General features: G+C 41.8%; 1 protein-coding gene across 1 annotated transcript in view; it reads left to right on the forward strand.

Moving 5' to 3' along the window:
• The window catches only part of LOC123498447 (reelin-like), a 265,988-nt gene that overhangs the window by 244,395 nt on the left and 8,942 nt on the right, over window positions 1-12,651 (forward strand). The window contains exons 60-65 of the mRNA XM_045245551.1: window positions 1,028-1,223; window positions 1,513-1,792; window positions 2,169-2,277; window positions 3,424-3,541; window positions 4,090-4,248; window positions 4,653-4,894. Coding sequence (XP_045101486.1) covers window positions 1,028-1,223; window positions 1,513-1,792; window positions 2,169-2,277; window positions 3,424-3,541; window positions 4,090-4,248; window positions 4,653-4,894 — 1,104 coding nt within the window. The remainder of the gene's footprint in view (window positions 1-1,027; window positions 1,224-1,512; window positions 1,793-2,168; window positions 2,278-3,423; window positions 3,542-4,089; window positions 4,249-4,652; window positions 4,895-12,651) is intronic.

A 12,651-nucleotide genomic window follows, 5' to 3' on the forward strand; every position in this document is an offset into this window, starting at 1 on the left:
CTATGTATAAATTGGTGAACAAGATTGACATACTGGACAGAGAGTTGATAAAGGTGACCACAAGTAATCATCTCCGAGGACATGGAAAAAGCTAATAAAGACATCTGTCTAAATGACGTGAGAAAATACAGTTTCCGCATCGTAGTATTGATAAGTGGAATAAACTGAGCAGTGATGTCGTTGACGCGTGTGTGTCAATCAGACGAAAGAGAGATATGACAGGAATGGACAAGGAGACAGGACACAGAGAGCTTAGCTCGGGCCCTGTAATACACAAATAGGTAAATACACACACACACACACACACACACGAAACCTGCAATAAACTACGAATGGAAACACTATGAGAGAGAGAGAGAGAGAGAGAGAGAGAGAGAGAGAGAGAGAGAGAGAGAGAGAGAGAGAGAGAGAATTTATCACCAGATAGTTGGGGTGGAATGACGGACATGATCTCTCTCTCTCTCTCTCTCTCTCTCTCTCTCTCTCTCTCTCTCTCTCTCTCTCTCTCTCTCTCGTAAGCTGGTGGCTGTGGCTGCTACATCTGACGAAACAGAGAAAAAATAAACCTTCATGCGAAAACCTATTCTTGTCTGCGATATAATAGTTACATATATTGATTTTCCTAGATAATATACATATCTAAGAGAACGAATTGCTGCTGGTTTTCTTGGGTACACTCATTTAAAACGCTTATGGCACACAAGACGTAATAATACGTCCCCGGACTGGAGGTAAGGCTTGAGGACACATATACGTCACCGGACTGGCGCGTGTAGCCACCATGACGTATATATACATTCCCGGACTGAAAGGGTTAACTCTTGCATTGGTGAGGTAAATAGAATATGGATGAAAGTAGATTCTTGTGCAATGAGGCCATGGGAGGAAGGAAGACATGTTGTTAGCAAGTTGAGAAGAGCAGTTAGCATGAATGTAGCAATTGACGGAAGCAAAGAGACGCAAGAGTGTGGAGAGATGAAGTCTGGAGCAGCTATTGTGTAACATAACTGACTATGAAACTCCACAGGTATGTCAGGTTCCGATGGATACAGGAGCGTTCATCAGATGTATCAGAGTGGCACAATTGGTCTCTGAGGGACGTGTACATAGGGCCAGCCTGTCTCAAACACTGCCTGGGCCGGGGCTCTTGCCTAGAGGGGCACTGTCACTGTGATGCTGGTTATGCAGGAGACCACTGCCAGCACCTCACCATTGATAATGTAGTGAGTAACAGCACTCTTGTCACACTGGCCTGATGTTACTTGAGTCTTTCAATGCCCTAAACTTATCTGTTCCTACTTATTCTTTAATGAACCTCCATTATCCTTGATTTTTTATGTGCAGTGTATTTTGCTTCAAGCTGTTCCAGTTTTGCAAAGCATTAATATTTCTAGTGTGGACAAAGCTTTCTGGCTAGAGTATGTTATCTACAAATTAGAATTTTCCTATGATTATTAGGCATGGCACTGAGTCAGACAGACATGGTCACATCAACAAGTCACTTTTTTTCAGCCATACATCCGTGATCAATTCTCTGTGGGAGTGTTCCTGCCCCACTTTGTGCAGGTGCAGGGAGGGCTGCTCTCCAGTGGCTGTGGCAACTTAGAAGAACCACCTGCTGCCACCTTCCAGGGTGCCAACACCCGCCTGCTGCTCACCCGCCCTGTTGACACTCGCAGTGCAAAGTTTGTGCATTTCCTGCTGAACATTGGCAGTCAGCATGGCCATGGTGTGTGCCAGCCAGCTTCCCACCGGCGACACAACGTGCTGCTCCAGTACTCTCTGGACGGAGGTGTGACACCAATGTGATGTTCAGTGTGGACAGGTCACTGTGTGTGCTGCTCTGAAGCAGCACTCAAGTTTTCTTGTAGAACAGTTTGATAGGAACACACAGAAGAAACATAGTAAATGGAAAGTCAATCTGAAATCAAAATAGGAAAATTACAACTACTGTATATAGCTGTAATTTAGTTTAGTATAGGGGTATCAATCATGTTTGTGTGATGATTTGTGTCATTTCATCATGATCTTGATGATTTAGCTCATTGGTTTGTGCTGGCCAGCATGTCCTGATATCCCCTCCCTTCATCATGATGACTAAGCAGTGAAGGGAAGGTTTCAACCATTAGGTCAGTCTGTGACAGAACCTAACCAACAGTGTTCCACAGGCATCCAGTGGGAGCTGCTGCGTGAGCTGGACCATGCTCTCTACACACGTCCTGGTAAAGAGTACATCCACCTGCCACCACAAGCCAGGGGACCGGCCACCTCCTTCAGGTGTGTGTATACCTCATTGCCACACATGGGAAAGGAAATATGCTTGTATTGGCTCATGCTAGTACAGGTTGAACCTCCCAAATCCGGCAACCACCGGACCTTAGACTTGCCGGACCATGGAAAATTCTGAACTATAGGTGGTCCCCAAAACACCTTGTATATACTTACTCTGCATTATACAAGTGTAGCTGTAACATTATTTTTTATATATGATAGTTGTACATGAAAATATGCATGCAGAAGTATATAGAAAAACACGTAAATTAAGTTCAGCATGGAAAATTTTTGCCTGTGCCATTATCATCTTGCTGGACACAGGGACGTTACCAGCGCACCGAAGCTTAAACCACTGTATGAGAGCACTGTCTAAATCACTGCTTTTACCCTCCTTAAGTGTTCTACGAACCTCCATGTTCTTCTTGCTCTCACACTCACTGTAAAACTTGAGAAGTTGATGCTTCTGCTTTTTTATATCATAGACAGTTGATGAGCCAATGTTGTACTGTTGGCATAGGGTCCGCACTGAAACACCTTTATCTAGCTTCCTCAATAGGTCCATTTTCTGTTGCACTGATATTGTCATATGTTTGCATTTTTTCTTTGGTTCACACACAACACTATCACTTCCTGGTCGCTTGGAGGCCTTGTTTAGGAGCAAATGTTACAGAAAAAAAATGTTTATGCACCTGGGGGGGTGGTGCTTGCAATGAGCAGCAGTGTGGTACTGATCCAAATTTGACCCAGAATGCCCAGGCTCCAAAACACAGTACAGCGCCGCCGCGGTCCGGCAAATTACTCTGGCTAATCCAAAAATTCCGGCAAACAAAAATTTTGCCGGATTACAGATGTTGCCGGATGAAAGAATACCAGATTAAGGAGGTTCAACCTATATCCAACTTTACCTGAAGTCATGAATACTTTTTGCATGGATCATTTTCTAATTTGAATTATTCTTGACTTATGCTTCTGTGAGGAGAGCTGTGCTTTATAATGCCTCTCTTGAAAAGTAATCTCTACACACAGTCCTATTTTGACTTTCAGGGTGGAAACAGATCAAGTTTCAGTGGCTTGATTTCTGCCACTAGGATGAAAGTTTTAAGACATTTAATGGTGTGGTTTGCTCTCTCATGTCACATCTGTGTACAGGTTCTGGCAGCCAATGCAGGTGCTAACACCACCTGCCTGGTCCCTGGATGATCTTTTCATTGGCGGCTCAGAGATCAGCGCTGCAAATCTCCTTGATGAGTTGGATGAAAGCATCCAGGTGGGTACACAATGTCATTCTTGTAGTGGCAATTCAGATTGCTTCTTCATGGAGGTGAGCAAAATTATAAACCCACTATAATTAAGGACTCAAATATTTTTTCTTTCCATAACATAAAAGTACCATCAAATCAACACATGTATTTCTCAACCATATGCAAAATCATAGTATGTACAATACTTGATAGCTAATGAAGAGAGTTTTCAAAGGGAAATATCCCAAATAAGTAGGTTGTATCCAAGAAGCCCAAATTGGGGGTTTGGGTGCTTTGCAAGAGTTGGCTTGAGATGGTGTAGTGGCAGTAGTGGAAGCAGTGCCTTGTAAGGTGAAATATAGGCATCTTGTTTGTAAATGAAAGAAATGAACTAAGTAATCAGGATATTTGTGCTGAGTCATCAGGGAGATGTAAAATATATGGATGGGGATGATAGATGGAAATATGTGGGGTACAATTCACAAGGGGACTGCCATGTGTAGGCATGAGGTCTTCCCGTAGCTTCTAGTACTTTCTATGTTCCAAGCAGAATAATCACTCTTTTCACCTCCAGGTATCAGACTGGCTGTTTGCACCACTTAGCCACAGTGAGAGGAACTACTGCTCACGTGGCAACGACTCCTCCCTGGTGTGGGGCGCTGACTCTCCGGGCCAGCGGGAAATCATCACTCAGGAGCTGATCATCCAGGAGGGCCATGTGGTTCACTTCAAGGTGATAGATTTTCCTCCTACCTGTGGCTGCTTACACACACTGCATATAGGAAAAGATCCTAATACAAAAGAAGAGGGGCATACTGTACTTGAATAACAAAAGAAATTTAGCTTCCCTCATAGAAGTATAGAAGTCTGGAATAAATTAATTAGGAAGCCATAATCAACAAAAAAGTGTGCTTCAATTAAGAAAAAAGACTGCATTAATACAGAAATGGAGAATGGACTATATATATGTATCACAGAATCTGTGAAAGAGCCTGTGAAATACAAATATATGTAGTAATTACACAAATGCACCATGCAGCTAGATAAATGCAACTAGATACCCACATATACTATATAAGTCAACAGATACACACATGCACTGCTATGTACTATCAAGTTCTCACTTTTGCTTGGCAGGTGTCAGTGGGGTGTGAGGAGGAGAGCCAGGACTGCGGCAACAGTAATGGGGTGCGCCTGGAGTACAGCCTGGAGGGTGGCATTCGGGGATGGGATCTGGTGAGGGATCTGTGTCTGCCTGGCTCTACCCCAGACCCAGACTGCCACCCGTACACCTTCCACCCACAATCTGTGTTCCGCACCGACACTCACGGTTCGTGGCAGCGCATCACCATCCCCCTGCCAGAGAAGACGTGGGCCAGGTGTGTCCTTGTTGCTCCACCCAACACTACACTCACTGCTGCTGTGTGTGTGTGTGTGTGTGTGTGTGTGTGTGTGTGTGTGTGTGTGTGTGTGTGTGTGTGGTGGTTCATCGCTACACTCACTGCTGCTGTGTGTGTGTTGGTGGTGTGTAATTCACCTCGGTCGCCTGCTGGTCACCCAGCCAGTCTTCCCCATTACGGAGCGAGCTCAGAGCTCATAGACCGATCTTCGGGTAGGACTGAGACCACAACACACTCCACACACCGGGAAAGCGAGGTCACAACCCCTCGAGTTACATCCTGTACCTATTTACTGCTAGGTGAACAGGGGCCACACATTAACCCATACAGCGTCAGAGATGTACGAGATACGTCAGCTACTCTGAGCGAACCGGGCGTCAGAGACGTATGAGATACGTCGGCGAGCTTCCTCGTGTTTTTGGAGGTATTGCGTCCTCAAAACCTACCACTATACTGCCATCATGCACTGTAGACATTGCTCATGCTGCCTCCTCGTCCCTGCTAACATGAATGCTTTCTCTATTTATTTATTACAAATCTGAACTTTAGCAGATTTTGCTGTCTTCAGCTTGGTGTAACGGGAAACTGACTCCTCAACTCTGCTAATATGAACGCAGCGTAATTTCCATTAATTACTTTTACCATTTCAGATGTTTTTGGTAACTGTTATATTGTGGTAGTGAAAACTTTGTATGACATAAATAAGAATTTTCCAGTCGCTTTGTTATAAGGAGAAATAAGTACATATTACTCGGAAAATATTTGCACTGTGAAAGACAACACTCCCTCGCGATATCCACAAGCACTCCCAAACAGCAAAACATGAAATATTGTTTTTCTTTCAACTCAGGAATGATATTATGCATGTATCCAACTCGGGAATCGACTGGTGAGAAACGAGGAAGCGAATAAAGTAGTCACATAAGGCTTTGCTAAGTTGCTGACCCTAGCGCAAAATATCTCGCACCAATTAATACCACTTCCAGTCAGTTCTGGGAGGAATGACTGTCATTTTCATTTGTTTCACATAATTCAAGACTGGTTTAGCCAAAAAAAAAAAAAAAAAAAATCCATGATGTGGCCAGCACTGGCGAAATCACAAAGTCTCAGATCTGCTGACACTGTACGGGTTACGAGACTTGCCCATTTGCCTCGCTGCTTACCGGGACTCGAACCTGGGCCTCTCGATTGTGAGTCGAGCGTGCTAACCACTACACTACGTGTGTGTGTGTGTGTGTGTGTGTGTGTGTGTGTGTGTGTGTGTGTGTGTGTGTGTGTGTATTTACCTAATTGTATTTACCTAATTGTAACATACGGGAAAAGAGCTATGCTCGTGTTGTCCCGTCTCCATATCTATTAATGTCCAGCTTTTTCTTAAAATCATGAATATTCCTTGCGTTGACCACTTCCACGTCTAAACTATTCCATGCTTCCACCCTTCTATGAGGGAAGCTATATTTTTCACATCTCTCCTATAAGTGGCCATTTTAGTTTTTCCCATGCCCTCTCGACATTCTTTCATTCCACATACACAGATCTTCCCTATCCATTTTTTCCATGCCAATCATCACTCTGTATATTGCTATCAGGTCTCCCTTTCTCTTCTGTTTTCCAGGGTCGGAAGTTGCATTCTTTTCAGTCTGTCTTCATAAGTCAAATCTCTTAAGTCAGGCACCATTTTGTTGCAGCCCTCTGTACTTTCTCTAGTTTCCTTATGTGTTTCTTTAAGTTCGAGCCCACTGTATTGTTGCATATTCAAGCCTCGGTCTTATCATTGCAGTAATTATTTTCTTCATCATTTCTTCATCTAAATATACGAACGCCACTCTTATGTTCCTCAATAAGTTCAATACTTCTCCAATTATTTTGTTTATATGTCTCTCTGGCGATAGGTCATTGGTAATTGTCACCCCAAGGTCTTTTTCTTCATGACTGGTTTTATGTCTTCATTTCCTATCTTGTACATACTCCTGATTCTTCTTTCACTCTTGCCAAACTCTATTTTCTTGCATTTTGTCGTGTTGAACTCCATTTGCCATGTACAGCTCCATTTCCATATTCTGTCCAAGTCTTCCTGGAGTAGTTCGCAATCTTTGTCACATCTCACTTTTCTTAACAATTTTGCATCGTCTGCAAATAGGCTCACATAACTGGACACCCCATCCACCATGTCATTTATGTAGACCGCGAACATTACTGGTGCCAACACTGATCCCTGTGGAACTCCACTCTCCACCAAGCCCCATTCTGATGGTCTGTCCTTAATTATTGTTCTCATTTCTCTTCCTACCAAAAGTCTTCCATCCATTTTAGTAAACTGCCATGCACTCCTCCTACCATTTCAAGTTTCCAGATCAGTCTCCGGTGTGGTACCTTATCAAAGGCCTTTTTTAAATCCAGATATATTCCATCAGCCCAACCATCTCTTTCCTGTATTACATCTATCACCCTCGAATAGTAACATATCAGGTTTGTCGTGCATGAACGCCCTTTTCTAAAACCAAATTGACACTCACAAAGTATGTCATTTTTCTCCAAGAAGTCTGTCCATCTATTCTTCACCACCCTCTCACACATCTTAGCTACCACACTTGTAAGTGACACTGGTCTATAGTTCAATGGGTCTCTCTTGTTACCTGATTTATAGATTGGGACAATGTTAGCTCTTTTCCAGTCTTGGGGCACTACACCTTCCCTTAATGAGGCATCAATTACTTCACAAACTTTTTCTGCCAGTTGCTCCTGCATTCTCTTAAAATCCATCCTGATACCCCATCAGGTCCCACAGCTTTTCTCACTTCTAAACTCCCCATCATATTCTTGATCTCCTCCACAGTTACTTGAAACTCCTTCATAATCCCTTTCTGTTCCATTACCAGTGGTTTGTCAAAAGCAGTCTCCTTTGTGAATACCTTCCGAAAGCATCCATTCATAGCCTCTGCCATTTCCTGGGATCTTCACTGCATACTCCATTTACTTCTAAACTTTCAATACTTTCTCTATTTTTGATGTTGTTGTTCACATGTCTGTAAAAAAGCCTTGGTTGGTCTTTACATTTATCAATTATATCCTTTTCTTGTTTCTTTCTTTCTTCTCTTCTAATCAACACATATTCATTTCTTGCTCTTTTGTAACTTTCCCACTGCTTAATCCATCTTTTCCTTCTCCACCTCTTCCATGCATCCTCTTTTCTTGTTCTAGCCTTTTCACATCTATCGTTAAACCAGTCCTGCTTTCCAACTTCTCTATGTTGTCTTATTGGTACAAATTTTTCTCACCTTCTTTGTATATTTTTATAAATTCCTTCCACTTTTCATTTGCTCCCTTAGCACTCTTGAATTTCATCCAATTTGTCTCTTGAAAGAATTTCTTTAGGTTTCCAAAATCTGTCTTGGCATAATTCCATCTTCCCACTTTATATTCTTCATTTCTTCTAGATTTCTCTTCATCTATCACCTTGAACTCCAAAACTGCATGATCACTCTTTGCTAAAGGGCACTCCACCCTCATCTCCTCAATGACCATTGGCTCTGTACTAAAGACCAAGTCCAGTCTTGACGATGCTCCCTCTCCTCCAAACCTAGTATCTTCTTTGACCCACTGAGTTAACACATTTTCCATTGCCAGTGTCAATAGTGTATTTCCCATGTTGTCTCTGATCCTTCCATTGACCAGTCCTCCCAACACACCTCTTTACAATTAAAATCTCCCATCATTATAGTTCGTTCACAGCCACCCAACATTTCTTCCAGACATGTTCCTGTATCACTTATCATTTCTTCATATTCCTGTACTGACCATGCATTTGTCTTAGGTGGTACGTACACCACTATGTAGTGCCTCTTTTTCCTTCATTAGTTTCTGCTCTGATCTTTAGCACTTCTGCCTTTCCCATACCTTCTTTCACTTGATCCACCTTTATATCTTTTTAACCAGCAACATCACTCCTCCTCCCATCTTACCTACTCTATTTCTTTTCCAAACATTATATTTCCTTCTCCAACCATCATCAGGTCTTCTCCTCTCTCAGTTTTGTTTCAGTAAGACCCACAATATCTGGGTTCTTGTCCCTCAAGTAATCGTTGAGTTCTAAAATCCCGATATCACTCCATTTATGTTGGAATACATTACATTCCGCTCATACGTAAGTTTCTTTAGTCCTTTCTTGCTGTACTTTTCTGGGTTATGAACCACTTCCTCAGTCTCATATCCAAGATTCTCCAGAAAAACTCTTTCTTCTCCTCTTCTGTCCTCTCTTCATTTTTTTCAAAGCCTCCTTTCTCAACTCATTTAACATTTCTCTTTCCTTTTCACCGAGATCTCTTCTCAACCAAATCTTCCTTGTTGTTTCCTGCTGGGCTAGCCTCCATGACTTCTCCACCAATTCATCTACATCCTTTTGTGACTTAAGTTTGATTCTTATTGGCCTCATACCTTCTCTTGTGAACTTTCCAATTCTATGGAAGTCCTCTATTTCTTGTACTAGGTCTTTTCCTCCTCCTGCACCACATTAATGATATTATTTATCACCTTTTTATGTTTTTCTCTCTCCATTTTACTCGGTGTCTTATCCTCCTCCACACCAAATATCACCACACATCTCTTTTTGTCTACAGTTTCCCTCACCAATGTCTCATTTGACTTAATAACCTTCACCACTTTCTCAGCAATCTTCTCTTCTATGATCTGTTGATCTATAATTTCAGCAAGGCCCAAAGTTTTCTCCCAGACTCTTTGATTTCCTTTTCCAGACTTGCAACTTTGTAATTTACCTCCTTTCTTTCCACTTCCTGACTTTTTTCCATTCAGCCTGCTTCTCCATCACTTTTCCTAAAGATTCTCCACATTTGTCGCAATTCACTTTAATTAACTTAACTTCCTTTTCAGTATTCATTTTCCACTTCATATCGGCACTCTTTCATTACATTGTCATAACTCGTTTCCAGGCCCCATACTTTTCAAACAGTTTTTCAATTTTACCTTCCAACTCCAGAATTTTCTTCACATAATGTCCTCCATTATTCCTTGAAATCCTGTGAAGTCTGATTCATCTTTCGAGTTCACGGCCGCCATGTTGCGCAGATGTAAACAAACCAGCTGATGGCTCAAACGCAGGCTACAGTTTATATTCACCTTCCTGGACATTATTTTGCTAATCAACAGTTAACATGACTATATGGAGACGGGACAAACATTACAAGCTCCTTTCCCACCTTGGTTACTCTTAGACAATGGCAACTGTAGAATTAGAGATGATTGCTCTGGAGCTCAGCGACCACATCCATGACAGTGTGTGTGTGTGTGTGTGTATTTACCTAATTTACCTAATTGTAACATACGGAAAAGAGCTATGCTCGTGTTGTCCCGTCTCCATATCTATTAATGTCCAGCTTTTTCTTAAAATCATGAATATTCCTTGCGTTGACCACTTCCACGTCTAAACTATTCCATGCTTCCACCCTTCTATGAGGGAAGCTATATTTTTTCACATCTCTCCTATAAGTGGCCATTTTTAGTTTTTTCCCATGCCCTCTCGACACTCTTTCATTCCACATACACAGATCTTCCCTATCCATTTTTTCCATGCCAATCATCACTCTGTATATTGCTATCAGGTCTCCCCTTTCTCTTCTGTTTTCCAGGGTCGGAAGTTGCATTCTTTTCAGTCTGTCTTCATAAGTCAAATCTCTTAAGTCAGGCACCATTTTTGTTGCAGCCCTCTGTACTTTCTCTAGTTTCCTTATGTGTTTCTTTAAGTTCGGAGCCCACTGTATTGTTGCATATTCAAGCCTCGGTCTTATCATTGCAGTAATTATTTTCTTCATCATTTCTTCATCTAAATATACGAACGCCACTCTTATGTTCCTCAATAAGTTCAATACTTCTCCAATTATTTTGTTTATATGTCTCTCTGGCGATAGGTCATTGGTAATTGTCACCCCAAGGTCTTTTTCTTCATGACTGGTTTTATGTCTTCATTTCCTATCTTGTACATACTCCTGATTCTTCTTTCACTCTTGCCAAACTCTAATTTCTTGCATTTTGTCGTGTTGAACTCCATTTGCCATGTACAGCTCCATTTCCATATTCTGTCCAAGTCTTCCTGGAGTAGTTCGCAATCTTTGTCACATCTCACTTTTCTTAACAATTTTGCATCGTCTGCAAATAGGCTCACATAACTGGACACCCCATCCACCATGTCATTTATGTAGACCGCGAACATTACTGGTGCCAACACTGATCCCTGTGGAACTCCACTCTCCACCAAGCCCCATTCTGATGGTCTGTCCTTAATTATTGTTCTCATTTCTCTTCCTACCAAAAAGTCTTCCATCCATTTTAGTAAACTGCCATGCACTCCTCCTACCATTTCAAGTTTCCAGATCAGTCTCCGGTGTGGTACCTTATCAAAGGCCTTTTTTAAATCCAGATATATTCCATCAGCCCAACCATCTCTTTCCTGTATTACATCTATCACCCTCGAATAGTAACATATCAGGTTTGTCGTGCATGAACGCCCTTTTCTAAAACCAAATTGACACTCACAAAGTATGTCATTTTTCTCCAAGAAGTCTGTCCATCTATTCTTCACCACCCTCTCACACATCTTAGCTACCACACTTGTAAGTGACACTGGTCTATAGTTCAATGGGTCTCTCTTGTTACCTGATTTATAGATTGGGACAATGTTAGCTCTTTTCCAGTCTTGGGGCACTATACCTTCCCTTAATGAGGCATCAATTACTTCACAAACTTTTTCTGCCAGTTGCTCCCTGCATTCTCTTAAAATCCATCCTGATACCCCATCAGGTCCCACAGCTTTTCTCACTTCTAAACTCCCCATCATATTCTTGATCTCCTCTACAGTTACTTGAAACTCCTTCATAATCCCTTTCTGTTCCATTACCAGTGGCTTGTCAAAAGCAGTCTCCTTTGTGAATACCTTCCGAAAGCATCCATTCATAGCCTCTGCCATTTCCCTGGGATCCTCACTGCAAACTCCATTTACTTCTAAACTTTCAATACTTTCTCTATTTTTGATGTTGTTGTTCACATGTCTGTAAAAAAGCCTTGGTTGGTCTTTACATTTATCAATTATATCCTTTTCTTGTTTCTTTCTTTCTTCTCTTCTAATCAACACATATTCATTTCTTGCTCTTTTGTAACTTTCCCACTGCTTAATCCGTGTTTTGCTTCTCCACCTCTTCCATGCATCCTCTTTTCTTGTTCTAGCCTTTTCACATCTATCGTTAAACCAGTCCTGCTTTCCAACTTCTCTATGTTGTCTTATTGGTACAAATTTTTTCTCACCTTCTTTGTATATTTTTATAAATTCCTTCCACTTTTCATTTGCTCCCTTAGCACTCTTGAATTTCATCCAATTTGTCTCTTGAAAGAATTTCCTTAGGTTTCCAAAATCTGTCTTGGCATAATTCCATCTTCCCACTTTATATTCTTCATTTCTTCTAGATTTCTCTTCATCTGTCACCTTGAACTCCAAAACTGCATATCACTCTTTGCTAAAGGGCACTCCACCCTCATCTCCTCAATGACCATTGGCTCTGTACTAAAGACCAAGTCCAGTCTTGACGATGCTCCCTCTCCTCCAAACCTAGTATCTTCTTTGACCCACTGAGTTAACACATTTTCCATTGCCAGTGTCAATAGTGTATTTCCCCATGTTGTCTCTGATCCCTCCATTGACTAGTCCTCCCAACACACCTCTTTACAATTAA

This window comes from Portunus trituberculatus, chromosome 48 (assembly GCF_017591435.1).
Source record: "Portunus trituberculatus isolate SZX2019 chromosome 48, ASM1759143v1, whole genome shotgun sequence".
Classification (NCBI taxonomy): Eukaryota; Metazoa; Arthropoda; class Malacostraca; order Decapoda; family Portunidae; genus Portunus; species Portunus trituberculatus.